The sequence below is a fragment of the Balaenoptera borealis genome (assembly GCF_965194805.1).
Source record: "Balaenoptera borealis genome assembly, chromosome: 16".
Taxonomy (NCBI): Eukaryota; Metazoa; Chordata; class Mammalia; order Artiodactyla; family Balaenopteridae; genus Balaenoptera; species Balaenoptera borealis.
Genome location: NC_138872.1, coordinates 62,545,661 through 62,573,530, shown reverse-complemented (window position 1 = coordinate 62,573,530; position 27,870 = coordinate 62,545,661). Strand labels below are relative to the sequence as shown.

General features: G+C 46.6%; 2 protein-coding genes across 7 annotated transcripts in view; one reads left to right on the top strand and one right to left on the bottom strand.

Moving 5' to 3' along the window:
- The window catches only part of PDXDC1 (pyridoxal dependent decarboxylase domain containing 1), a 56,316-nt gene extending 42,405 nt beyond the window's left edge, over positions 1 to 13,911 (top strand). For 2 of the 3 annotated variants that reach the window (XM_082361205.1, XM_082361207.1), the window contains 11 exons: positions 2,219 to 2,282; positions 4,005 to 4,093; positions 5,234 to 5,339; positions 6,828 to 6,999; positions 7,603 to 7,721; positions 7,991 to 8,112; positions 9,089 to 9,181; positions 9,271 to 9,367; positions 10,245 to 10,349; positions 10,867 to 11,093; positions 13,776 to 13,911. In XM_082361205.1, the coding sequence (XP_082217331.1) occupies positions 2,219 to 2,282; positions 4,005 to 4,093; positions 5,234 to 5,339; positions 6,828 to 6,999; positions 7,603 to 7,721; positions 7,991 to 8,112; positions 9,089 to 9,181; positions 9,271 to 9,367; positions 10,245 to 10,349; positions 10,867 to 11,093; positions 13,776 to 13,835 (1,254 nt within the window). In that variant the 3' untranslated portion in view covers positions 13,836 to 13,911. Of the gene's footprint in view, positions 1 to 2,218; positions 2,283 to 4,004; positions 4,094 to 5,233; positions 5,340 to 6,827; positions 7,000 to 7,602; positions 7,722 to 7,990; positions 8,113 to 9,088; positions 9,182 to 9,270; positions 9,368 to 10,244; positions 10,350 to 10,866; positions 12,724 to 13,775 lie in introns of those variants that run through there. The other variant, XM_082361206.1, reaches the window with a different exon arrangement.
- Positions 13,086 to 26,884, bottom strand: NTAN1 (N-terminal asparagine amidase). 4 transcript variants are annotated; one of them, XM_082361210.1, is made up of 10 exons: positions 26,694 to 26,884; positions 21,072 to 21,174; positions 20,930 to 20,995; positions 20,537 to 20,645; positions 18,581 to 18,654; positions 16,982 to 17,035; positions 16,386 to 16,439; positions 15,277 to 15,374; positions 13,830 to 13,943; positions 13,086 to 13,435 (listed from the first exon to the last, which is right to left on the bottom strand). In XM_082361210.1, exons 1-10 carry the CDS (start codon positions 26,772 to 26,774, stop codon positions 13,256 to 13,258), a joined length of 933 nt encoding a protein of 310 aa, XP_082217336.1. In that variant the 5' UTR covers positions 26,775 to 26,884; the 3' UTR covers positions 13,086 to 13,255. The 4 variants fall into 4 exon arrangements, with proteins under 4 accessions (XP_082217336.1, XP_082217337.1, XP_082217334.1 ...); XM_082361211.1 differs by lacking the exon at positions 20,930 to 20,995; XM_082361208.1 differs by lacking the exon at positions 21,072 to 21,174 and having other exon boundaries at positions 26,694 to 26,881.
- Between the last annotated feature and the right edge of the window lie 986 nt (positions 26,885 to 27,870).

The window sequence follows — 27,870 nt, the reverse complement described above, 5'->3', positions numbered from 1 at the left end:
TTTAACCTATTCACTGCGTTTGTACTTTCAGTGACCTCTTTTTCATTTCAGGATATTCTCATTAGTTCTTTTTCAAGTTATTCTCTGTTTTATAAGCATCTTCTTAAAAAAAAAAAGATTTCTGGTCCTTCGTTTCTGTTGAAACACAGTGATCGACGTCTGTTCCGATGGTTGTTTCAGTGTCTCGGCTCTTGGGGCCACAAATTCTCCTCTCAGCTGTGTCTGCTGACTCTTGCTCCCTGTGTGTGTTGTAATTTTTCTGTTATGAGCTAAATTTTTTTTTTCTTCTGTGACTGGCCTAGGTCCATTTATTTATGTTGGTTTCACAGCTCTAGGAGTCTTACACTACAGAGGACATCACACCCAGGTGCAGAACACACCTGACATTTTGATTTCTCATGAGAGAATTTTTTCTCTCTCTACAGAGTATCAGGCAGAGTTAAGCTTTCTTACTGATCAGTGGGTGGAGTTTTTCTCTCTTTTCATGAAGAGTGTTTTTCAAGGGTCCTGGCTTTATGTAAACTCAGCACCATCCCTCACATGGGCTTCAAACCCATGACCTTAGACATTAAAGCGAAGTTCCAGGCCCCATCCGTGCTCCCCCCCGCCCCCCAGCCCCTGCAGCTCAGCTTACACTATTCTTTCTGTTTTCTCTTCTTTCTGGATTCACCTTTTTTTGTGAGCCTAGCAATGGTTTGAACTTCTTTTGGTTATTGGTGACATTTAATCAAGCATTTCAGGTATTTAGAATTGATGACTTAAGTATTAGCTTGGTCTACCATGTTGCCGGAACCAGAATTCTATGTATGTAACCCTGTACAGGATTTCTTATGCAGGCTGACATTTGAGACCACTGAGCTCAAAGAAATAAGAAACAAAAGACTATAGAAGTCTTGGCACTCAAGTCATTCTGCCTTATCCTAACTGAGAATAGGGGAATGGGTGTAGAATTTTGTCACTTCGTTCCTCTTTACTTATTGGGCTTACTTTGTTCTATATAAATATTAAACCCCTCTAACTTTAAAGGTATTAATAGATTTATTTGTTTATGTGAAAGTTAAAGGAGATAGTACCTATGAAAGCACAGGAATTGGCTCAATAAATAATTGGCAGATTCGAATGTACCTCTTGCTTGATCTGAATCACATCCACTGTTCCTTTGAAAAGCTTAGTAGAGAAGATCTTGCGCCAGCTACTTCCTGTCTCTGCAGTTAGCACATCCTGTTGTGGCCCTATGAGTGAGCCATCACTGGCAGAGCCTTGGGAAATGGTTTCAAGATGAGAATTGTAGTACTGGAATTGTTAAATGCTTAGAGATCTTCTCTCCCTTCTCCCACCTCCCCCCATTTCAAATACCACAGTCTGTCAAGGGCATTGCCGCTCCCTTTGTGTCCTGACCCCACGGGAAAGCTGACGGCTCACTGTACATTCATTCAGTGGAGAACATGAACCTAGTGCTGTGCAATCTTAATGCAGTGGACGTCTTCATCTGTTATGAAATCTGTTAGTGAAGATAGTTGTCTGATGCCTGTCCCGAATATAAGTACCGCTTCAATGATTTAGAAAAACGTAGCTTCAGTTCTAGACTGTGGTTATCCACTTTGCCAGCAGGACTTGCATCCTGCTCAGAGAGTTTTACAGGGTGAGTAGAGGGTGAGTAGAAAAAGCTCCAGTCAGTCCTGCTTGAGGTGGCGTCACTTCTGGATTCTTGAAAGCTCGGACGCTCGACAGTGATTCTAGTGCCACTTTTTCCTTGCCTTTTTTGATCTTTCACGTTAGACCCATGTTTATCCATAATTATTAAAATTTCCTCCCACTTTTCATTTTCAAGGTACCAGTGTCAGATGTTATAATTCAGCCATGTATTCTCGGGACTGGCTTATAATTACGTCTAAGAATTTTACTAAACCCTTGATTTTTGTTTCTCTAGCAAATGAAATTAACCTTTGAACTTTTTTATGTGGTTTTTTGGTGGTGGTGGTGTGTGTGTGTGTGTGTGTGTGTGTGTGTTTCGGCTTGCAGGAAGTTAGTTCCCCGACCAGGGATTGAACCCAGGCCCAGGCAGTGGAAGCACCGAGTCCTAACCACTGGACCACCAGGGAATTCCCTTTATGTGTTTAAGTGCCAATGTCTGTAGCCTGTTTTTCAAGCTCACTGATTGATTTTGTAGGTGTTTGAAATTTACTGTTACTTGGTAATAATCAGATTCCATTTTTAGGTGGAGGATGAGCTCAGTTCGCCAGTGGTGGTGTTCAGATTTTTCCAGGAGTTACCAGGCTCAGGTAGGTGATTTTAAAAAGGGGGTTATTTTTCTATCTGTGTTTAAGGGCTTTGAATTTTAAACCACTTCAAGTTTAACTAAATAATCTAAAATATTTTGATTGCTAGAATCTTATCATCATTTCAAAAAAAATTTAATAATGTTCACAAGAACTCCAGACCTATTTGCCTTAGCATTTTCCTGACAGTTTCCTATGATTAAACCAGTGTTTTCCAAACACCAGTCCCTGGACTAGTGCTGGAATGAATGAGAGAGAGTCCCTTGAAAATAGAGTTGGGGGCCCTCCTTCCTGAGTATTTGACTCAGTAAGCTGGATCTAGGAATCTCTATCTTTAACAAATGTCCCAAGTGCCCCCCTACCCAGTCCAGGGCTCTGTTATCTTTCACCTGACGGCCACGGTCCCCTCTCACCTGACCTCTCACTTCCACACATTCCACACGCTCCATTCCCGTCCGCTCTCCCCATCCTGTCACCTCCCTGCCCAGAAGCCTGCGTATCTTCCGTTCCAGATGGAAGGCCTGCGGGTCCTAGCCCTTGCCTTCCCCTCCGACTTCCTCTTCTTGCTCACTGTTCTTCAGTCAGACTGGTCTTCCCTGAGTCTCTAGAACACTCCACCATTTCCCAGAGCAGGACCGCTGCACTGCTGTCCCCCCCCCCCGCTCTTCTGGCTCCTCCTCACCATTCAGGTCTCCGCAGCGTCCGCCTCCTCATGGAGGCCCTCCCTGCCTGTCCTGTCCAAGGTGACTCCCTCACATTATATCAGAGCTCCTGCCTTCTTTCAAGGCCCTAACAACAATGTATGGTGATTTCATTTCATTTCCTTATGCTATTTCTTCAATAGAAGGTAAACACCACCCTGACAAAAACCTTGTCTGCCTCATATCATAACCCCGTGCCCAGCAGAGTGCCTGACACAAGCAGGCACCTCGACCATTTAACAAAAGGAGGCCAGTTGTGTTCTGAGGCCTGGTGTGCTCCTGGGTCTCTGATTTCCCTGCACGGTGCTCAGTGCTGGTAGACTGGTTGGTAACTTATAATTTTATGCTTTGATTTTCCCTCAGAATTCCTTGAAAGAAAAACTTTTTAAATGAAATTAAGAATTCTATTTGTGAGAATATATTCAAGTGTTGTATTTTTCATGAGAAAAAAAAGTGAAAGCTTTAAACCCTCTGTAACATATATATTTTTTAAAAATTTTAATTGTGGTTAAAAAACCCCATAAATTTACCACCTTAACCATTTTAAAGTGTACAGTTCAGTAGTGTTAAATATATTCACATCGTTGGACAACAGCTCTCCAGAAATTTTTTGTCTTGCAAAACAAACTTCATACCCATTAAACACTAGCTCCCATTCCCCGCTCCCCCAGCCCCTGGCACCCACCATTCTACTCTCTGTCTCTCTGAATTAGACAACTTTACCTCATGTTAGTGGAATCACACAGTGTTTGTCTTTTTGTGACTAGCTTATTTCATTTAGCATAACACCTTCAGGGTACATTATGTTGAGCATGTGACAGACTTTCCTTACTTCTTACGGCTGTATGTACTCCGTCGTATGTATGTGCCATTTTGTTCATTCATGGTGAGATATACATTTGATTTCCGGTTGAGACATTTCTCTCAGGTTAACGTTGGGAGCTAAGTGAAATGGGGTTGGAGGGGTGTTTTGTAATTAGCTGTGTTTCTGGGAGGCGAATCCCTTCTCTGTGTTGTGTGTCAGATCCAGGACTTAATGCCATCCCAGCGCCCAACATGGCCCCGTCAGCAGTCAGCCAGGAGAGGCACTCCTGCGACGCACTGAACCGCTGGGTAAGAACGGCCATCACGTGCCCTTTCTTCTGCGTCCTGGATGGTTGGGATAACACATGGTCCTGTCTGGGAAATCAGAAACCCACAGGGGGAGCCTCTTGTGAAGGCGCGGGGCTTCGTCCTGGGCCTCTGAAGCAGACCACAGCCCCACATGCTGCACGACTTCCAGCAGGTCCTGTCAACACTGTTCCCGCCGGTTCCTCACGGGACTGTTTCCCTGCTGCTGTGTAAGGCTGAACAACAACATGCAAAACGTGGCCTGCGGTGCAGCCACTTTGGAGCTCTGGTGATACCAGAAGCACATGAGCCAGACCCTTGCACGCCTCTGGCAGTCTGGCGACATGGATCAAGAGCATTATGCTCTGGCTGCTTTTTGACACTGAAATCATACCTCCTGGATTTGAGTGTAAAGAATATTCTAAACAATGTAAAGATGTTCACCAGAGCAGTACCAGTCCTAGCAAAACATTGGACAAGCCCCCAGTGGTTAGGACTCCGCGCTTCCACTGCAGGGGGCGAGGGTTAGATCCGTGGTCGGGGAACTAAGGTCCTGCAAGCTGCATGGCTCGACCTAAAAAGACACAAAACGAAACAAAAAACATTGGACATGCCCAACCTAGGGGTTTTGGTGGATAAATTATGGTACATCCACACAGTGACATTCAGAACTGCCAATATAAACCACATAGCTGCATGTTTATGGCAGAGGGGAAACGGTCATTGTAAATTATGTGAAAAAATGCAGATTACTACACAGCATGTGGAATGTCATGTTTTATGACAACAGAAGACACACACACACACATATACACCCCGAAGATCCAGGGGGTGGGGGATGGTTATGCCACATGTCAACAGTGGGTGTCTCTCAGTGGTGTATTGTGGGTAAATTTTCTTTTTTTTTACTTTACCTGTATTGCCTAGATCTTTCTATAGTGAACTTATATTTTTTAGTAAGAAAAAATGTAAAATTTACGGTTTTTAAAAACAAGGTGCCGTAAGTATTCAAAGAAAATTAAAGGTGAAAGGAAACTAGCCTCCAGTAGCCTCTTGGGTCTGGGCTGAGCGGACGAGGGCAGGTCCAGAGACTCTGGATTCCCTCCTTGCGGGAGTGTGTGCATTCTGCCCCTTTCCCTGCAGCTGGGAGAACAGCTGAAGCAGCTGGTGCCCGCGAGTGGCCTCACGGTCGTGGATCTGGAGGTGGAGGGCACGTGCGTGCGGTTCAGCCCCCTGACTACTGCGGCAGGTAACTAGTCTTCGTGGGTCGCCCTCGCTGTTCTGGGAGCACCAATGCTGTGTCTGTCAAAGTCCAGGCTGTGATATTCTCTTCTCTCCCTGGAGAGGCTTTTCCTTTTCCTTTGGGCTGAGTTTAGGTAGATTAACCTTCCGGGGTAACTTCTGAGAAAGAGAGACCTCTGAAGTCAGTTGAATTCCTGTGTTTTGATGTCCTGTGACCCTCTGTTCAGTGGTTCTCAGCCCAGACTGACTTCAGAATCCCTGTGGAGCTCTGAAGACTCCCAGCGCCTGGGCCCCACCTGCAGAGATTCTGGTTGACTGACTGGGTTTACTTGGAGTGGAGCCTGGGCACAGTAGGCCAGTGAAGGTCGAGAACCACTGTTGTAGACATTTTAGAGAACTACAGAGCTGAAAGCACGTGGACTTTTATGACAAAGTCCTGGGAATTCTTGTTTCCCCCCTCGGCCATTTCATACCTGTAGGACCTGGAGCAAGTTTCTTATCTCCAGAGCTGTTCCCCACCCCCTCATAGTGGTGACGTGAAGATTAAACTGTGAGATTGTGAATATGAAATGGCTTGGGTAGTGGTTGGTGTATTTTATAGTAGGCACTTAAAAATAATCTGAAAAGAGGTGCCTTAAAAATCTGATTGTGCTTTTTTCTGAGATGATTTAAACATTTTCAGAAAATGTTTGATGGTTTTTCATGAGGTGTTTTCAACATTTTTGGAAAGATATTTTCTCAAAAACATAAAAGTGGTGAAGTGCAGGCAACTGCCCTGCACAGAAGAGCCATCGTGAAGATAGCCAGTGGCCTCCAGGCCTTCTAGGAGTCTCTGCTCCTGCTATGCAGGGGGCCTAGCCCCAGAGGCTTAGCCTCTGAAACTGGAAAAGCTAGCTGTGGATACCCCAGGCCACCTACGTTGAGGCTTAGATCACATAAGCGTTGGAATCAGCAGAAGTGAGGGCGCCGTGATGTTGCCAAGACTCTTGGATCCCTGAACCCTGAGCCCTCTCAGGCTCTGACCTGCAGAAGTACTTGGTACTGTCACCATCATCACCCTGCCCTTCTGCCCCCAACCCTTGCCCCCAGAAACCCCTCTCTTTCTCTCCATGTGAACGTAGAGCGAGAACTGTGTGGTCGCCTCCTTGTTTCTAACCTGTGCTATGATGTTTATAACCTGACTTAAGCAGAGTCTTTCTGTGAGAAGAATCTGATTTCTATGGTAGGATTTCCTTGTGTATTAAATCGGAGAGGTTAATTCTTCGGTGTAAGGAAAAAATGTGTCTACACCTGGGGCAGCCAGCTATATGAATTTTCAACACCTGATTCTTCCATATCTGGGTTTAGTGGCTTTTTTTTTTTTTTTTTTTTAACTCCTCAGCTCAGCTAATGTGCTGTACCTAGAGCTGCTTTCTGACAGTAGAAGTGGGAGCACTGCCCCCTCATTTTCAGCCATTCTTTAAGCGTTTCCCTTGCATTCTGTGCACGTGTTCAGTTTTAGGAACTCGGGGAGAGGATGTGGATCAGCTCGCAGCCTGCATCCAGAGCAAGCTCCCAGTCCTGACCTGTACGCTGCAGCTGCGAGAGGAGTTCAAGCAGGAGGTGACGGGAACAGCAGGTCTCTTACACGTTGATGACCCAAACTGGCCTGGAATAGGGGTTGTCAGGTACGATGTAAAGACCGTGGGTGGGTCATTTTGTGAACCAGCTTAGAAATCTAAGATGACTACGTGGCGTGACAGTGTTCATGTCTGATGAAAGTTCATCTAGATGTGCTGGGCATTTACAAGAGCACAGCGGGCAGGCGGCCCAGCGCGCACTGAGTGAAATAGGAGTTGCTGTGTTCTTTCTGTGCCAGCTTGAAAGTTAACTAGGAGAAGTACGTTGGGTGCACCACTTGACGTGCGTACAGAGAACTACAACTCACTAAGGAGAAGCCAGTTCCCAGTTCCTCTGGTTCAGTGTGTGTCCCTCCTGTGGCCCCTTCGTCCCCTCTCTGGATCAGGGAAGCCTCCTGTTCCTCTTACAAGTGATGGGACTTCCCAGCCTTGCCCCTCCTTCTACATTTCATGCCCCTGGAGACTTGGGCTTCCCTTGGGACTTTCTGGAAAGGTTTGATCTTGAGACCCTCTGAGTGGCTCCTTTGCCCTTTGTCTCATTCCACACCCTTGGTAACTTCCAGTAGCTTCTATTCCACCTGTTATCCTGTGTCTGAAGAGACACTTGATCTTGTAGATTCCTGAAGTACTGTTATGTGATATCGTTTATAGGTATGAACACGCTAATGATGATAAAAGCAGTTTGAAATCGGATCCAGAAGGGGAAAAAATCCATGCTGGACTCCTGAAAAAGTTAAATGAACTGGAATCTGACCTTACATTTAAAATGGGTAATTACTCCTTCTAAAGTCAACTGTGAACTTTGACAGCTGTTTTTTAACTGGTTTGAAGGGAAGTGGCCTCTCTTAGCTATTTAGATCTTCCCAGGGTGAGAGAGCCCTCTGCCCCTTCTGCAGCCTCTCTGGGTCCCATCTCCTCATTAGATCCATGTCCTCACCCCCTCGGGGAGGCTCCTCTGTGCCTGGTCGCGCTGCTGTACAGGGAGTGGCCCGTGTCTGAGGACTTGGGAACCAAGTCGGTCTGTTGTTTCTGCCCGCAGGCCCTGAGTATAAAAGTATGAAGAGCTGTATTTACATTGGCATGGCGAGTGACGACATAGATGTTTCTGAACTAGTGGAGACCATTGCAGTCACAGCCCGAGAAATCGAGGAAAACTCCAGGGTCTGTAAGACTAATCAGTGTCTCATTCCTTTCTGGGTTTTCCCTGGGCAATTAGCTGGAGTCACAAACGAAGAAGCTACCCTTGGCAGTGTCTGTTCATTCATTCTTTACCCAAGTTTTTAAAGGCTTCCTGTGAGCCAGGCATTGTGCAGGCATCAGGGATGCCGGTGATGTGATGTGGTCACTGCCCTCAGTGAACTCACAAGCCAGAGCGGGGAAGAGACGCATGTGAGCAACTGAGGTAGTAAATGTTGTGGACAGAAGTTAGGGGAGGCTGTGCATTCAGGAAGATGTGTTCACCTCTGCCCGACAAGGCCAGGGAAGATTTCCTGGTTGGAGCTGGTCCTGAGGCTGGATGGGATGGTGCTTCTGATAACAGAACTTTCCGCCAGTAATAGACCTGCTTCTCTTGGCCAGTTGGCACGGAGGACCAGGCTGTCAGACTTACAGGACGCTCTCCACACCAGATATGCGAGTCACTAGAAATTACTCAAAAGGAGAGAAAAGGGACCAAAGCCAGACTGGTCTGAGAGGAGGCAGAAACCTGTGTCATGTGATTCACTTTTGGTAGTAGGGGTGCGGAAGAGAAGGGAGTTTGAAATGAAGCCTAGGAGCCAAGCTTATTCATTCTTGGGTGGACTTCTTGAAGTTTCTTCCAAACCCGCCTATATTACTTCTGCCTCTGTCTCCATGAATGTTGAGAGTCATGTCTGTTTTCTATTGATATGACATTCAGATCACAGGGACAGTTATTGCTGTTCCCTGGAAAATGAGGCTGGTCACCAAGGTACGTCTGCCTAGGCCTCCTTTAACATTTTGACCTCTTCTATTTGACATTCTGTTTTATTTTTACACTGACATTTTAAAGTGCCATTTACTAATATACTTTTGAAAAATGTCCCCAGCGCTATGTTAATAGTTCTAGGCCTTCAGCAAGAAGCTTAGACAAATAATGCCTTTCTTGGTCTTAACACAGCTTCTGGAAAACATGACAGAAGTGGTTCGGAAAGGAATTCAGGAAGCTCAGGTTCAACTGCAGAAGGCAAATGAGGAGCGACTTCTGGAAGAGGTGAGGCCCCAGGGTGGGGCTCCCCCGCTGGCCTCAGGCTGGGCGCCAGCCTCCACAGGACGGCCTTGAGCAACGGTTATGTTTTGCAGGGGGTGTTACGGCAGATCCCCGTGGTAGGATCCGTGCTGAATTGGTTTTCTCCAGTACAGGCTTCACAAAAGGGAAGAACTTTTAACCTAACGGCAGGTAGGACTCTCTCTCATCTGGAGAGTTTTGCCAGATGATGCCCTGGGATCCCCCGCTCGTGCTGAGGAGCCTTGTCCGTGCCCCAGGCTTTACACCGAGCACTGGGCCGGGACTCTTGTGAGAGGAGGCGAGACGTGTCTGCCCCTGGGACTCTGCCATCTTTCCTCTCCTGCCCCGACAGCTGAAGCAGTATGAAAGCAGATGCCCGTTGCCCACAGCCGACTCCTCTTGGCCTCAGCAGGAACGCGTTCGCTCGGCTGTTCAGTCCTCCAGACAGTGTGTCCTGGACGTTTGGGTTCAGTGTTAACATTCTGTGCAGTCCTCATTAGTGTTTTGCCCCAGCAGAGAGCTGCTCTTGCCAGGGGCAAGTGAAAGATTATAGTCTGTAGCACTGAGCCATTTTATTTCAAACCAGGCAACCAGCAAGTATTCCCAGTTGCTGGGATCTGGGGAAGATGATACTGAGCTGCAGGCCCCTCCTTTCCTGTTCTACCAGTGGAATAATTCCCTGAACCTGGGGCCCCTTCCCCAGGAAAGAATGACTACGGTGTCATATGACAGCAAGGGATAACCTGACACTGAACCTGCCAAGCCTTTAGCAAAGAGGCATCCATCCCTTGTCGCTAAAGGACATCTCCCACCGGGGCCTGGCTCCCCAGGCACACTTGGGCCCCCCTGCTGTCTGGTTGTTTTCACACGTACACAGGACACGTGGGGAGACGAGGCTGAAACACCCCAGCAGGGCCGGGACTCACTCGTGGGCACAGCTGCGAGATGGCTTTGTCGCTTCCCGGCGCGTGTCAGGAGGCCCAGGGCCTCCCCCAGGGCGCCTGCGCCAGGACCTCCCCCCACACCTCCCCGCCCCCCCTTTCTGCAGGCTCCCTGGAGTCCACGGAACACACATACGTGTACAAAGTACAAGGCTCGGGAGTAACACCGCCTCAGACCCCCTCAGGCGCTCGCACTAAACAGAGACTTCCAGGTACGTCACGTCTCCGTGTTTGAGTTCATTAACACTGAAGAAAACCAGTTGTATTTCCCCTGGTAAAACAGACCTTTGCATCATGTAACGCTTTACCCGTTTGGTATTAGCTGCATTCCTCTGTTTTCTTGATTCTTTAACCCAAAGTCCTATTTCTCGTCATTTAAGGACAGCTGTCACTGTCCCTTTAGCCGTTTCAAAGCCTTGGGGAAATACCTGGGTAGCACTCCCCGGGGGAGTCAGGGTCTGGACAGCTGTCATGCTTAACCTGGGGCTCACTCCCCTGAGCTTTTCCTGACTGAGGTTCCCTCAAAGTCCTCGGCGCTGGGGGCGCGTTAGTGTCATATCAGCTCTCATTTCTCACCTCCTCACTTACCTGCTTCAGAGTCAGTGATCCCAGGGGTTTCTGCTGAAGCCGTTGTGATTAAATAAAGCAATCACTTAGAGCACAGACAGCTTCCATTGCAGGGGTGTCGTTTTCCGAGTGTTCAGTGCCGTTCATTGATCTTCCTTCCAGGCCAGAAGCCTTTTAAAAGGTCCCTAAGAGGTTCAGATGCTGTGAGCGAGACCAGCTCAGTCAGTCACATCGAGGACTTAGAGAAGATGGAGCACCTGTCGGGTGGGCAAGATGCCTCGGAAGCCAACAGCCCTGAGCGGCACCCAGGGGCGCCCACCCCTCCAGAAGCCGAGCAGACGGGGGCCCTCCAGGACAGGGCCCAGCGCCTGGAAGATGACCGCCCACAGGTAGAAGAGCCAGAGAGCTTAAGATAAAATTCAGTGTTTGCCTGGAGACTGGACTGAATGTTCTTTCAGGGAAGATGAAGTTATTCTGAAAATGTGAACTGTGCCACATGTTAGTATGAGAGAAATTACTGTTATTTGTGCTTAACTGGGATTTTTGCACAAAAATGTGCCTGAAAGCCAGGCTTCTGGGAGGGCAATTGACTTGTCTAATTTTGTGGGTATGTATTGATAGAACAACAACTACTGTTTCTGTCTACCCAACTGTAGTAATACCTTTTCCCCCCCAGTTACCATAAACACTTTTTATTCACAGAGAAAACTTAGAATTTCAAGTGCCTGCCACTTGAAACACTTGCTCTTATCTTTCTAAACACATGTGTAAGAAGTTACTAGGTTGCACATAATAACTCTTTGGTAAGACAGCTTTCTTTAGAACTCTCTGGGTTCTCTGTTGTCCTGCTGCAGAGGAGACAGACAGCGTTCTTGGCCATCTGTTTTGCTTGGTGTTTAGTTTGATCAGGTTGCAGTATACAACTGGATTGCGTTTGGCTTGAAGGAAAGTGGGTTTCAATGGGATTGTATATAAGAGTGTCAGAAGCCCTCTCCTGCCACCCCCAATTGCTGCTTCCCCAGAGACGTCAGTAAGGACCGTGTCCGCTCAAGCTGTGGCAGGGTCGTCAAGCAAGTTAGACTGGACAGTGCTTCTGTCTGACTTAGCTCTGCCACAAATCCATTTCTCCCTTTATATACTATTTGTAAACAAATTAAAGGACTCATCTATTAAGAGTAACTGTAAAGACTCTTCTTGACCATATTATATATATATATATATATATATATATATATGTATATTTTTAAATACGGATAAAGCTTTTAAATTGGCACACAAGTACAGACTGTACTTATTTCTATGTTTAATATCTGAAAACTCAATAGATGCTACTCTTAAAAGCCTCGTATTAAACATGCTGTATAGCACCTCGTTACGCTGAAATTCTAAATTAAGTACACCTTTGACCTGTTCTCACGGGAGCTTCTGTAGCTTCTGTTCCACTAGCAGCTCACACTTTTGGGCCCAACTCAAACAAGAACCAGAAATGTAATCTTTCTCAGGCTGATCACGCCAGACTACTGCTGAAATGATTGGAAGTAACCCTTGATTAGTGCCTGTTTCTACTTTTCCAAAAGTACTGCATCACTTCGTCTATCATAGGTAACGGCCCCTGTGCCTTTTAGTCCAGTGAAGTCGAGCTACAGGAGACCTTAAGATGGTGGGGATTCACATTGGGTTTGTGGACTGTAGTACTGAAAGCCTTAGTTATACCACATTAACCCTATAATTACACTCTGATCTGATGTGATTTCTGACATTTGGCACTTGTCAAAATGCAATTTTCCTTTTTTTTTTTTTTTTTGGTGCAAATGATTAAACAAAGTCTTCCCTGTTTATTTGGTGCAATGAAGTATAGCAGATAAAATGGGGGAAGGGGAAATTATTACCTTTAACAAGATTAATTTTTAAATGTTTTTATATATATTTGAAATTGTTAAATTGGTTTTGCTGAAACAGAATTTCACCCTTGAGATACTATTTGAATGCTGGTTTCAATAAAGGTTCTTGAAATTGTTACCACTGAGGTCACTTCATAAATCTTAGCATTAATTGGGCATGGTAACTTCCTTTTGGATAACAATTTCAGAAAAATAAAGGTTTCTAAAAATATAACATCAGTTTTGGATTTGATGCTTCTAAAATAGTTTGAGGTAAAAAAAAAAAAATCTCTGTGAGATGTATAAATTCTCACCGAACTTTACTGCATTTTAAATATTGTTCTTTTAAACAAAATAGATGACAGTTTTTTTCCCTCATTCACTAATTTAGCAGAATTAGACTTACTTACCCAAGTATCTGAAATAGCTGCTTATAGCACAGTGCGAAAGCTGGCTTCTCCTCTGCCTCTCATTACTAACCAAAAAGTAAACCTAAACAAATGCCTTTGCCAAAATAAGATTTTATTTTAAAGTCATTTGAAAAACACGGAGCAAGGAAAGAGACCTAAGACTGAATGGATGTAGATTCCAAATTCATATTCTTTCCTACCTCCACCAGTGGTCTTTTGTCATGCCAAAAAGTTGCTTTCTTTGGTAATTCCTATTTATTTTTAGCTTCCTGGAGAAGAGATCTTTTCCCATAAGCCATCTTCATTTTTTTTGTAGAGTAGAGCCTTATTTCCAGGAAACAGCATGTTAGCTGGAGAAGGGTATTTCTTTAAAAACATCAAGGTAGATCTGATATGTTCAACAAAGTGGGGGGGCTCAGCCAGAGGTGACGTGGAAAGGTTCTGGAAAAACAAACAAGATTTGGGGCGTGAGAGAAGAACCCTGCTCTGTTCCCTACTTTGATAAAGATGTCAGAGTCTCTCTGTGCTCCTTAAACATTAATCAGGCTGTTCTCAGATCACTCTATGTGTAATTTGTAAAATTACATAAGAAACGAGGTGTCCTGGGTTAATGAGAACAAAGCAGTTGGCTGCCTACTGCTCCCCTGCGTTGATGTCCATCCAGGACTCCACTTACCCCCGACTGATACAGCAGCTAAACAGGGTCTGCCAATGGCATCCTCCAAACACTGAAGGGAAAGCTGCTGTTATCTAGTCTAATCCCTTTTTTTTTTCCTTACAGATGAGGAAACCAAGGTCCACAGATTTAAGATTTACCCAACCTGTAAATTCTCACCTCTAGTATTTGCTTATCATCTTGCTGCAACCAGAAATCCACATGGGGAAATGGCATCCAGGAATATGGTCCTATACGAAGTTGTTCTGTCTTTGCATCGTAAATACTAATCATCTGAAAAAGAACATTTCAAGGATAGAATTTAAGGAGTGTTATCAGCTTAAACCCTACCTTTAATGGAAGCTCCAGTGTAGTCTTGAAATTAAGGCATTTGTCTGGATGATAAGCTTCTTTCAATTTTTGTCTCATAGTAACAGAAGCTGCTACTTACTGAATACTTTCCACCTCTCTGGTACTGCACTTTGTGGGAAACAGACATTACTTTGTTTAGTTCTGACAACAGTCCTGCAGGAAGATGGCATTTTTCCCATTTTGGCTGGAAACCCAAGGCTCAGAGAGACAGGCCCGTTGCCCATGGTCACACGTCCATAAGCGTTAGGGCCAGGCCCAGACCCAGGTGTGTCTGACTGAAGTCCACACTCCTCAATGCTACATGAAACACTGCCTCATTATTCACACCCCGAGTAACCTTGAAACTTAAAAGTACACATGCCGTTGCTCCATCAAAAGAAGGGAAAAACCAATTTGTAAAAATGTTAATTTGCCAAATGATCAATTCCCTGAATTCTCAAATGTGCCAATGGTAGTTTTCAGCTTCACCAGCAATGTTCAATTTTGGTTACTGAGACTGAAATATGTCCTGAATCTTAGCTAAATCAAGGCTGTTACGCTACTTGAGAGGCTGCAAAAGGATCCCTAACAATGTCAAAGGGTTGGCAGAACAGACCACTGAATCCAGACATTTCCAATGAAAGTGGCAGCATTTCATAAGTGAGATTTCTTTTGGGTGCTCTGAATGCGATTTCTATTTTTTTCACACTTTAAGCATTTTAAAAGGATTCTTTCTCCCATTCCTCAAACAACGTGTAAGTCTTAGGTTTTTATTTTTCTAACTTTTAAAATGAAGGTGTTACTTAATTAAAAAGCATCCTAAGGCAACGAGACTTTTAAAGTGATTCGATTATTCTTGGGGTTAATCAATTAATCCCAGCAAACTGGTCTTCAGTTACTTGGTCCAGAGGAGAGTGTGATCCTGAGGTGCAGAGGGGAGAAGGCTCTTCTTCCCCCTTAGCTTGCCTTTCTTTACAGCAGCTTCACTGGTAAAGTTCTTACAAAGTAAAAGGGGCTCGTTCTCTTTGGATCTGGGTGCTGGGTGTTCACATACCTCCCCAACATCTTCACGGCAGGGAACTGGGGTCTTGAGCTTATAACTGAAAACGTTTATTATTATTCTACATGGTGTGTTCGTGGTGGTTCCTGATCATGTACAACTTTAAAGAACTGACATAAACTTTTCATTTCTAAGGTCTATAAAACTTAAGACTTTGGAGTTTGATGCCCCCCTTTTTTCCTTAACCCTGTAACATAAAGATGATATCAAACTCACTGGTCCTCCTGTTAAAGCTCGTGCGGCACGTAGCTCCTCCTCCGGACCTCGGTCTTGGAAGGAGGCTCTGTAGATCTCTGAGGTTTTGATGTTGACAGCTGTTGAGGGACAACAGGGTGACTTCCTACTGACAAAAGCCACAAGGGTTGGCACAGTCTCACACTTCCACCACCACATGTAATAGAATATGGATGAGTCTCCCTCAGAGAGAAAAGAGTGGAAACTGAACAAAGTTACTCTTAGGTGTCTGTAGCGTCTCCCTTCCTGGAAAGGGATAATGCAACCCTTTAGCCAAGCATCTCGCTGAGAAGAGCTGAGGCCTGAGCTGGACTAGGTAAGACCTGGTTCCGAACCAAGGGTCCCCCCCACAGGAGGTGCGCCATCTCTTCAGGCAGCGCGTGGCAAAGCCTCCCTGGTCAAGCCCTGTGACCAAACACGGCTGCGAACATGGCCTGGGACTGGGGCCAAATCTGGTGTTTGTGTGTTGGTTTTTACTAACCATTTCAGACATACAAAGTATAGAGAATAAAGCAGTGAGCACCCAGCCGAATAAATCAGATGTCACAGGTATGGCAGGAGCCCTCTGTAGGGACAGCCGGGCTCACCCTATTCCAGCCTTGGGAGTCCTAGGGGCTGTTATAGGAGGGAGGGAAGTTCTGGGTTTTCTTCAGCCTGGTGGTTGCACACTTTCCTTTGGATCTTTGTTCTCAATCAAAACCTTAATTAGTTCCCTAAGTATAAGAAGATTCAAATTCAAATGCCCTGCTCCAGCCCCCAGAGCACTGGCTGGAAAAAAGCAGAGAGGCCTCTTGGGGGAGCAGAGACCACTGACATTCAGCTTTCCCCTAACGGGGGTGATGCCTACACTTTATATTTGCTACCCTTTTTCTTTTCACAGCCTTAGGATTTGGATGTTTTCTCTATTTTGTAGATAAAGGTTAGAGAAGGTAAGCTTCTTGCCCAGCAAATACACCGAGAAGTCAGGATCTGAACCTAAGGCTATGACACACCAATAGCAACGGGCTTACTAGCTGGTGGAATTGCCCTTTAACCAGAGCTTGTCTTGTCAGTGTGAGACCAATAAACCCTCCGATCAACACGCTACTTACCAATGCCATAAATTACTGGAAAGTGATTTTCATTTTCTTCCCGGTCATTTAATTCTAACACGTAAAAAAAAAGAAATTTTAAGATCAATTTTTAAGAAATACCAAACAATCACTTTTATTTTCCATAAATAAAGGCCAAGAAGGAGCCCCCACTGCAAAAGGGGGGAAATGAGAACATGAAAGGGACTGTGTCCCTGTTTCCCCGCTGAGCCCCAGAGCAGTTAAGGTCATAGCAAACAAACGCCTCTCCAGAGTCCGGGCCTCCCAGCCGCCTACACGCGTGGCGGCAGCTCCTCTCCGGGATCTGGCCCCTCCTCCTTCCCAGGAGTACAGAGCAGACCGCTGAGAATCCCAAGGAAGGACAGAGGAGTTGCACTCAAGGGGCGTCAGGATCTCAACTGAGGTTGAGCAGGATTTGGAGTGGGGAGGGCGGGGAAGGCCATCCCAGAAGATATGGGAAAAGCCAGAAGGCATCACAGCATTGACAAACAGTGCCGTCTGCGACTGAGGCACGGATGCTGGGTCCTGCTTTAAGAGCGAGGGCAAAACATCCCCGAAATCTACAGCTTTGCTTTGGGAAAGATGGCAGAACTTACCTGTCACACATAATGTCACCAAGTGAATGTCATCTTCCTGTCTGTCAAATTCACCTACAATGAGAATTTAAAAACTGATGTCAAAAAAGTTCCTTTAGGGACTTCCCTGGTGGTCCAGTGGGTAAGACTCCTCGCTCCCAATGCAGGGGGCCTGGGTTCGATCCCTAGTCTGGGAACGAGATCCCACGTGCATGCTGCAACTAAGTCCTCAGGCTGCAACTAAAAAAAGATACCACATGCTGCTGCAACTAAAAAGATCCCGCGTGCCACAAGGAAGATCCTGAGTGCCGCAACTAAGCCGGCACAGCCTAAAGAAATAAATATTAAAACAAAAGCAACAAAAAAAACCCAAAATCCATCTGCCAATATATAAGCCAGTTCTGAGCTGTGTGCAGTATTCAAAAGATTTCAGGCATCTGACACACAATTTAAAAAAAAAAAAAGTTCCTTTAATTAGCAGAGCATATGCTGAACAAGTCAAGAAGGGGACAGAGAGTCGGATCCACTAGCCTTCCAGTCACAACCTGGCCTCTATCAGAGGTCAGATCCACGTGAGCTGATGCCCAGAACCCTGCCTGCCAACGGACAGATGTGCTCCTAGCCTCAAGCTCGAAGGAAACTTCGACCAAGGCTTTCCATTCTTCTCTCCATTCTGAGAGGTTGGGTGGACAAACTCATTCATAAGATTTTTACCCTTTTCCTAAATAACTATTTTTTCCTGATTATCAGTCATAAAAAATTTGATCATTATGAAAAATTTGGAAAATACAGGAGAGTGGAAAGAATATGTGGGTTTTTAAAGATACAAGTGTATGGGCTTTTAATGCCCATAATCCTAGCAGTTAACATTCAGTATATTTCCTGCCATATTTGTCCGTGCACAGCTAAGCTCAGATGTAGACAATTTTATATCCTGATTGTTTTGTACATATGTATTTTCCCATGTAATTCAAACCTCTTCATAAGTATTATTTTTTAATGGCTATATAACTATTCCTCTACTAATGGACATTAGATTATTTCCGATTGTAAATAACATTCTACTGCCCATCTTTGGGCATAAATCTCTGTGTACATTTCGGATTATTTTCTTATACTACATTCCCAGAAGGGGAATTACTGGGGCCTTGATGGACCATGATGCCAAATGGCTTTCCTGACAGGTTACACCAAAGTATGTTCCAGTGCTGCAGGAATACACCCACCTCGCTGCCTCATGGTTAATCAAAGAACATCTTTTTTTTTTTTTGTAATATTTGCTAATTTAACAGGGAAAATTGGCTTTTATCAGAGTTTTAATTCTCTTCAGATTAAAATGGACATTTCTGCCCAGAAGGTGGTTCCTGTTTTCACACAATTCACAGCACTTGCTATTTCGGGATGCATCACCTGCTATTTTGAAAGAAAATCTTGTCCCCATCCCATTAGCTCTGAGCATTTAGCTCCTTGCTATCCAGTCTTTATGGAAGATTCCAAGCTGAGCAGTTTGTGTGGCTCCAAGCAGGTGCACCCCTCATAGGTCCTGTACTAATTGGGATTTTTATCTAAGCAAAAATAGATACATATTTTTATCAAATGTGAGGAAAAAAGTGAACTTACTAAGAAGCTGATGCGTCAGTTTTTGTGACAACTGCCTGTCATCACTGAAGCCGCCCACGAGGTGCACTTCCAGCCTGGCGAAGAGACAGGAGGTGGTCAGAGGCCGAACAGCACGGGACAGCGTGTGCTGGGTCTGCTGTGAACTTTAGCTCTCGGCTCCCAGGCCCCGTTTACGCCTCAGCACACGCACAAGAACCGGTGCAGCACACTGCGACCCTGCCCGGGTGCCTGGGGGCCGAGCGGAGCCGTGTCTTAACACAAACATGAGGCCACCTTGAGGCACAGGGTGAAAAAGGCTACCCTGGAAGAAGACAACCATGTCACACTATCAACCCGCCCCCAGCGGGATGCTTCCAAAACCTCTTAAAAGTCTCAGCCTAAGAGGACCTGGGGTGCAGAACTGGGAAGGGCGGGACTGACACCATCCCTGCACAGACGCCGTCTTCTCTACCGCCCAGCATCGTGGAGAGACGGGTTCGCATCTCCGTTTCACGGAGAAGGAAACTGCGTCTGTGTCTAAAGCACATGCTTATCTACAACACCAGCTTTTCCCAAAGTGTGTTCCCCTGAACACTGGCCTCATGAAACAGAAAAAAGTGTTCTTGGGGTTAAATAAGTTTGGGAAGCCTTGCCTACTCCCCAAGGGAGTCACCATGCACAGCAAAGCTCCACGTAGGAAGCCCTACAGCTGGAAAGACCACACTAACTTTGTTAACCCTGAGTGCCCCAGGCACACTTCTCTGCTAACCCCTGGTCCTCAGCCTGTGACAACCTGGCAACCAAAGCTTAGGAAAGTGTGGCCGTATTTCACATCCCTTCTACTGACAGACAAAATCCTGCTGAGGAATGAACCAGAATCTTCTGCATCAGCAGCACAGGGCAAAGCATCAAGTCGCCTCATGACATATTCTATCTCACAACTGTGTGCTGAGAATCACGGAGTTGGGCCCATGGCCCAGTCCGGCTACGTAACCTGGAGGGCCCAGCAGTCTGGCGACTGCACAAGCCACAGAGCCGCGAGGCTAGCCCAGCCTGTCGCAGACCTGGCAGGAGAAGAGTTCAATTTAAAAACTGCTCTGTGTTACACTAGTGAAACTCGGACAGAGACGCTGGTCTTTTAAACCCCTGGGATTCTAAGAACTTGCATATGACTAGACTAGTTCATTCAAATGAACTGCTGCCTTAGACTTCAAATAAGATGAGATGCCTGCCAGGCCCGCCAACGAGAGAGAAAGGGGAGAGGACAGGCGTGAGCACCAGCCAGAAGCCAGGCCGCGGCCGTGGGCCTCCCGTTTAACTAACCCTGTGGCTCTGGGAAGCTGAATCTCGGGGCCGCACACGTGAAACAGGTGGTCACGCTTTCTGTCACCGGTGAGAGGGTTGGGCGCTGTGGTGGACACCCAGGGCAGGCGTCAGCTCTTGCACAGAATCCATGACGCTGAGAACTGCACCCCCTTCCTCCCGGCCATCTCCGGCTCCTCCCCAGCCTTGTGTTCCTCAGAGCCCTGTCCATCGTTAAAATCCTGTTGTGCTGACATCTCCTTGCTGTGGAATATGAGCCCCGCGGGGGCAGGGTTTGTCTACTCCATTCACTGCTATGTCCCTATAACAAGTTCTAGTTCACAGGAAACGTTCAACAAACAACTGCTGAAGGAATGAAGAGATTCCACCGCTGGGGTGTAACAAGGCAATGTCCGCAAAACGGACATCTAAGAGGACATTACTGAGAACAGAACTACAGATTCAAAGTCAAACCTCCCCTCGTACCCGCCACCCATTCACTCCCTCAGCAACTACTGATGAGGGGCCGACGCTGGGCCACGGTCTGCTCCAGGGGGACCAGGCGGCCACGGTGCTGGTGACAGGCCACATTGCTGGAACAGCTGCCACAGCTGTTTCCTCTACGCGATGGTGTCAAGTTCCCAATATCACAAAACAGAGTAGCGTGGAGCTCACCTTCCACATTGAGTGTGGTCGGAAAAGGATTTTATGGAGTTCATGATCAAGGGGACCTCAGCTTTGGTGTCAGTTCCGTCACAATGTGTCAAGCAGGTAGCCCCATTACCTGAAGAACAAGGGTGAAACGACTCATGTTATTCCCGATGAGAACTCGGGGAGCAGGCCAGGTCTACGCCTGTCCATCCGGACCGCCTCATCTTTGAACAGCCTGTAAAAGGAAAAATAGAGACGTCTGGGCTGCCCAGCCAACCCATCTGACCAGGGCCACAGGGAGGGGCCATGCAGATGGAGAAGAGGTAAGCGGAGCCAGGAAACGCAAATCGAGAAATTCATGGTCCCACGTGTCGGGTCCGTTTAAGTTAACGGTTTCCTTCATCTCTCTCATCATACCTGTGTGCCTCAGGACCACAATGTGACAAGTGGTGGCATCATCAGAACCCAGAATGGAGATGGAGCCTGTTTAAAAAAGAAATAAAATAAAATATCCAATAGCCTTTGGGGATAACGCCCAATTCACTGCTTCCTAACCTACCATCCTTTGGGGAGGTCACTGCAAGCTCTCTTTGCTGAACATACAGAAGGCCCTGGGGTCCCACTTGTTGAACAGACTGACCTCTGAGAAGTCTGGCTCTTTCCTGTTTAATTAAAAAAAAAAAATACAATAGTGATGGAAATTAGTGAGGACTGAGTGACTAGAGAGGTGGAGAGAGCCAAAGTGTGCCCTACGTGGGAAACACACACTCGTGAGGTCTGAGGTGTGTGTATTATCTGACAGAAAAGCTAAAATAAAAAGGCAGCAGCAGTAACTACCTGTGGAACAATGTGAAGGAAACAAGGAAGTTCTGTTCTTTTTTCACCCTACAGAACAAGACTCTAGTACCTATGAAATAAGATGCAAAACTCTTTTCCCCACTCTTCACAATTGTAAAGAGAATCAGATCCTATGGACTAGGGGATTGGGTGGCTCAGAAATCACAGACCTTCTTCACTTCCTTTAAAGAGGAGGAGGGATCCAGACCTTACCTATCTCCTAATCTAGTAATCCCCACCTCTGGAAATCTGTACTGTGGAAATAACCCAAAAGGCACTCAATCCCTGTGTTATCGAGAATGGCACAAAGCTGGGGACAGCCACAGAAAAGGCAAGTAAATTATGCAGAACCAACTCACAACTGCTAACTGCACAGTCATGAAAAATGAAGACTATGGGAAAAGAGTTTGGAAATGTAAACTGAAGAGCAAGATTCGAGTAAAAAAAAAAAAATTTAAGCTGCAAATATGCTGTTAATACAACAATGCTAAAAATGTTGCCACATATAGGGAAAAATACTGGAAGGAAATTCACCAATATAACCATGATTGTGTTAGAACAGGGCAAACACAAGTCATTTAACTGTCGCTCTATTCTCCAAATGTCCTATGATGTAATTATGTTATTAAAGTAGAAAACCAAAAAGGAGCCCTCATAAATAAGCAAATTTATGAAAAGATAGGTTAATATTAGGTGTGAAAATTCTGACTAATTGAATATTTGTATAAATTCTTATTAGTAAGCCTGGGGGGAAAAAACTCAGGTGGTTAATTCCTTCATGAGAACTAAATTAAACTTTTTTTTTTCAAAAACGTCAAATTGAGGCATCACTAAAATGTTTCATAATTTTCTTCTTACTTGCAACAAATAAACTCCTCAATAAGCAATTTCCTAACCATGTGTGCAAATACAGAGCTTGTGTACTGTCTAGACCAGGGAACATTTTTATGGTTTTATACTGGCTTCTGGCCATTCCTCACGGTTGGTGCTAATTTAGGTTAGTACTTGCTTACTTAACAAAATACAAGAGATGTAAAAAAACATGATGATATGCTTGATGAGTTCTAGAGGGTTCTCTTTTAATAAGATTTCATTAATTGGAAGCAAGGCAGCAGTTATAGTGAGACCGGCCCCTCCATTTAAGAAAGGAACTAAGTTGGGATTAGCAGATGCAAACTATTTTATATAGGATGGATAAACAACAAGTTCTTACAGTACAGCACAAGGAACTATATTCAATATCCTGTAATAAACCATAACGTAAAAGAATATGAAAGAGTATATATATATATATAACTGAATCACTTTGCTGTACAGCAGAAATTAACTCAACAATGTAAATCAACTATACTTCAATAAAAAAAATGTTTTAAAGAAGAAAGGAACTAAGGACTGAGTGAAGTGCAGTGTGTGATCGGACGGCCGAGTCAGGGAGAAAGAGATGCAGCCAATTGTGCAAAAACTCGCAACACCTCATAGCAGTAAGCACTTTTCATTTTCACACCATTTCTCACCTTAATTCAAGATAAGATAAAGGAGAATGCAGAATTTCCTTTTTTTTATTCCTTTAATACTTACCTCTTTTTGTTCTTTTTGGGGAGGGGGAGGGAGAAGTCAAGGCAAATTTTTACCACTCATTTTCACAAATTGGTCACCACCCAAAAGCAAAGCTATTTCTGAGAAATGAATTATCACTTGCATGCCCAAGACCAAAAATCACAACGTCTCTCATCGACACAGCTCCTACTATTTCCCAGAGAAACAGAAGCACAAATTATCAGGAGAGAGAATGGCCAGAAAGTGAAAACAGCAACATTGCTTTGGTCTTTCACTTTAAAAAATGAAAAAAAGTTAGCCAAAGTTCTCTTCTGTGGAAAAACACACAGTCCTACTTTATAAACTCGCATCCTTTCTGAAATAAAAGCAGTCGTTTTCTGAACTTTTTCTATCCGCTGGACGCTCAGATTCACAAAAACATATCTTTTCCCGCAGTCTCTCCCTGCTACGGCTCATCCTCGTTTCCCAGTCCCTATCGGAAGGCACCGTTCTCTTAACCCAGGGGTCAGTACACGTGTTTCAGAGAAGGGCCAGTCAGTAAGTATCCCGGGCGTTGCAGACCGTGCGGTCTCAGCTCCTCAGCGTGAAAGCAGCATAGATGACACATGACAAGTGGCCGTGGCTGTGTCCCCAGAAAGCTACTTATGAGTGACACTGAAATTTGAAGAAAACGGGAGAGCAAGTATGAGAGCGCCACCAGGCGCAGCCCTCAGAACTGAGCCTTCTTCCCACCCCTCGGGCGCTACCTTATCTCAGTCCTTTCTTCCCTTACACCTAAATTCCTGCAATATAGTGCCCGGGGGAAGACACAGAGCATGGTGGTGCTGGGGGGCCTCTCCCTGAGCCAGTGACCTGGGCATTAGGCTGAGCTTCGGTGCTTCGTCCCCTCCTCTGGGAAACGGGGCTGATGACGGCCACTCCTTCGGCTGTGGGAGGATTAACTGACAGCAGGTCTGCAGGGGGTGGCTGTCACCATTGCCCACCTCTGGTCCCCTGTCCTGACCCCGCTTTTCTGCTCAAAAAAACCCTTCTGAGGAATAATTACAGGGGTTTATAAAGATTTAGCTCTGTGAATGTTCCTAATGGGAAAAGAGCATAAATATTGCGCATGCTTAAAGGCAGGAACTAAGTTACATGGAATTCCATGGGACTGTTTCTCAAGAGGCCGCAGGACCAGTTCCTGAGCGTCCAGTGACTGGTTAAGAACAAAGGCTCTAGACAGCACCGCCCAAAGGCGCTTTCTGCAGCGATGGCAAGGATCTGTACCTGCCCTGTCTCATACAGCAGCCACTGGCCACACGTGGCTGTCGAGCACTTGAAACGTGGCTAGTGTGACTGAGGAGCTGATTTTTAAATTTTAATTAACTTAAATGTAAATCGCCACATGTGGCCAGTGGCTAATGTATTGAGCACTGCTGCTCTAGAGGCAAAGGCAGACAGACCGCCTGGGTTGCGATCCAGGCTTCACCACTCACAGGATGTGGGATCTTGGGCAACTGACTCCACCCTCTGTGCCTCAGAGTCCCCATCTGTAAAATGGGAACAGCAGCAGTACCTGCTTCCTAGGGCTGGGATGCTCAGCAAGTTCCACGGCGTTGCTATGATTGTTGCTATTGTTACTACTATCCTATGCTAAGCATAGCTACGGACAGGCTTGTAAGTGCTGCTACTGCATACTCACAACCTACTGTCACATGAAAAGGACACATTATAGAACAGAATATATAGTATGCTATCATGTAAAAAAGTATAGCAGAATGTGAAGCATGGTTCTTTTTTCTTCTTTTTGAGATTTATAATTTCTATTTTCTTACCAAGGGGACACTACTTGTTATTAAAAAAAATAATTAAACCTTTCATTTCTCCACACTGCACGTCAGCTGAAAGATCCATCTAAACCCCTGCCACCTAGGTACGACCTACCTCTCCCGGCTTATCTTCCACTCTGCCCCTCCTGCCCTCTCTGCCAGGGAAACGGGCCAGTCCACCCGCCTTCGGGGCCCTTCCCCTCCCGCCCAGGGGCTACGGGGCACAGTCCAGCTTGCTCAGCTAGAATGCCCTCCCCCTCTTCCCTTAGGCTGCTGAGATGGAAGTGCCCCCACCCCCGCCTCCCCGTTCCTGTAAGGCAAACTGGTCCCCACTACACAGCATTTCTAGGCCACGTCTCCCCAAAGAGGCCAAACCTCCCTTCTAGGGGGCCAGCCGCCCTGGTATCTCATCTCATTCCCCCTGTCTCCACACTTAGGGGGCTGCCTTGGACACTGATCTAACTTTTTATCATAGAAAATTTCAAGCAGACATAAAAATAGGGTGCCACCTATATTCTTTAGGCAGCTGCACTTTTTCTCCCTTGGTGAGTCGTACTCCCAACTGCACCAGTTCATGGTGTGGCAGTGACACAGTACAAGGAAAGTGCTTAACACTTAACCTAGTGTCTGCTAGGTGCCCAGTATGTGTTGGCTAATATCACTATTGTTTTCTTGAAATGCAAGTTGAGAATCACACAGAGTTGTCCTCTTTTCCCCGTCAGTAACACACCCCCCCCCTCATCTTTTGGGTCATTTTCAGGGGTCATTCTGCTCAGACATTTGTGTAACAAATATTTACAAAGCACAGATTCACTGAAAGGGCCTGCCCTAGGCTCTGAGGATACGAAGACACACTGTCTGCCTTCAGGAAGCTTACATTCTGGGGGAGAGACCAAAGGAAAGTAAACAAAACAAGCATGCAGACAAAATCACCCTGCAACTGTTACAGAAGAAAACCCAAAAATACCTTCCCTAAGCCTACAGACTCAATCAGGTTCCCCGGCTTCACTTTGCAGAGTGAAAAGGGGCATTTTTTTTCCCCCTTTATGGCACTTAATTAACAGTCATGGTATTTGAGCCACCCTGTGATTAAAAACTATCCCCACCCTATAAATGTCCTGATTGTGGGGAAAGAGGCAAACACCATAGGCAACGTACATTAGAGGCTCAACATGAATCTCTTAAATCAATGAAATGGTTGATTTCCCCTTAGCTGGATCTGGGGCAAGTGGGAGGTTTGGTTCGGATTTTTCTTTTACAGTAAGAACCCTTTTCCAAACAGTCTCTGCATAAGCCTGGACTAAGGGTTCAGAGGTCCATCTAAGGACAAAAGCAGGAAACAAAACAAAAAACCCTTCCATAGGGTGTGGTTCCTCAACACGGCCCAGCTGGGGGAAAATAGGGCACTTTCTTCCGACTGAAACTAACCGGGAGCCCCAAGCCCCGGGTCTAGAAGACTAGGCGACCCGCCAGGATGCCCCTGCCCACCCCAGAAAACCTCCTGCTTCCTGAGGACCCAAGGACGATGCCGCGCTCACCACGGGTGGGGATCCCCGGCGAGGGAGCGAGCAAGGGCGCTGCCCAGATTTGCCTAAACGGGCCAAGTCCGGATTGGAGGTTGGGACCGCCCTGTCTGGAAAAAGGGGGTCCCGGGGTGTCCTCAAGCCGCGGTGCTGGGCGACCCTGGACAAGTCACCTAACCTCTCTGGGCCCTCGTTCCCTCCCTTCGAAAAAGAGGGGCTTCAGCAGATGCCCTCTAAGGTCCAAAGAAGGTAAAAGCTCCACAGATGCCTCAAGCGAGGGCAGAAACTCTGCTGCCGGCGGCCTGGGCTCCGGATGTGCCGATAGCACCTCCGCTGCGCCAAGTTTCGAGCCTGATTCGGGGAGAGCGGGTGGTGGCGGCGGGGTGAGGAGGGCTCTGGACCGCCTGCGGATTCCCTCGGGCCCGCCTCGAAGCCCCCCGCCCGGGCCCTGCTCACCTCCAGAAGCGGGTGGGCTCGGACGAGGTCCCCAGCGGACTGCGGCAGCCTCACTCGCCGCCCCTCCACGAGTAGCGGCATCGCGGAGGCGGCCGCCCCGGCAGGCCCAGGGAGGCGGCGGCCTCCTCAGCCGCGGGCCGCCCGCCGCCCCTGCCCCCGCTCTCGCCCTCGCCCTCGCCCTCGCCCTCGCCTTCGCCCTCGCCCTCTCTCTCGGGCCGCCCCGCCGCCGCGCCCAGCCGCGGGTGCCACCGGGAAATGGAGTCCGACGGAAGCGGTGCAGCCCCAAGAGGCTGAGGAAATCTACGGGGGCAGCAGGGGGGGCGCATGGCTCCATGGGAAACGTAGTCCAAACAGGAGGGAGCGGCCCGCCTCCGCTATGGGCGCTGGGAAATGTAGTTCTGAAAGCGTGAGGGAGAAGGAGCTGCGCTCATCGCCAGGGCCCTTGCCCTCAGGGCCAGGCTCACATTTCAGCCAACCTGGCCTGAGTGCGGGCTCTGGGGTCGCCGCCTGCCTAGGTTCATATCACAGCTGTACCACTTCCCATAGTGACCTTGAGCAAGTTTTCCGAGTTTGCCAACCTGCCGTGCTGCTCCATAGGATTGTATTTAATAGTAAACACAACCTGTCTTAAACTGGGAAAATGGAGCCTAAAGTTTGCTAGCCCCACACATTCAGAATCATTAATAACACTTGGTGCTTGACATTCAGTAGGCACTCACAGGTGGGCTAAGAACCCTGGGAGTAAAGATCAGCAAGATACCCTACAGACCCTACTGAGGACAGGTACCCTGGCGTGAGACTTCTCACCTTAGCTGAGTTTAGAATAGTTTTAGCTATTCTAAAACTTGGAAATATTACCCAAATAGATCCAACTCCACATTAACAAAAATAATTTTACAAAAGACTGGTGAGACGAAAAAGAGGCCCCACTTCACACAGAGCAAAACCTATTAGAATGTCTATAGGATGCTGTAATAAGCACTGCCTGGCAGGTGGGGCCCTCTGGCCCTTCCTCTCCAGTTGAGATTGTTTAAGTTGGTACCAAGTAGGTAATACAAGTGAAACGGAAGTTACTTTTGCCTTGAAAAGACCTTCCCATGAAAGTGCTTCCAGCTTAACTAGACTTTCTCACAAGATAACCAAACAGCTGACTTTACGTGCATTTTCATCAAATCCT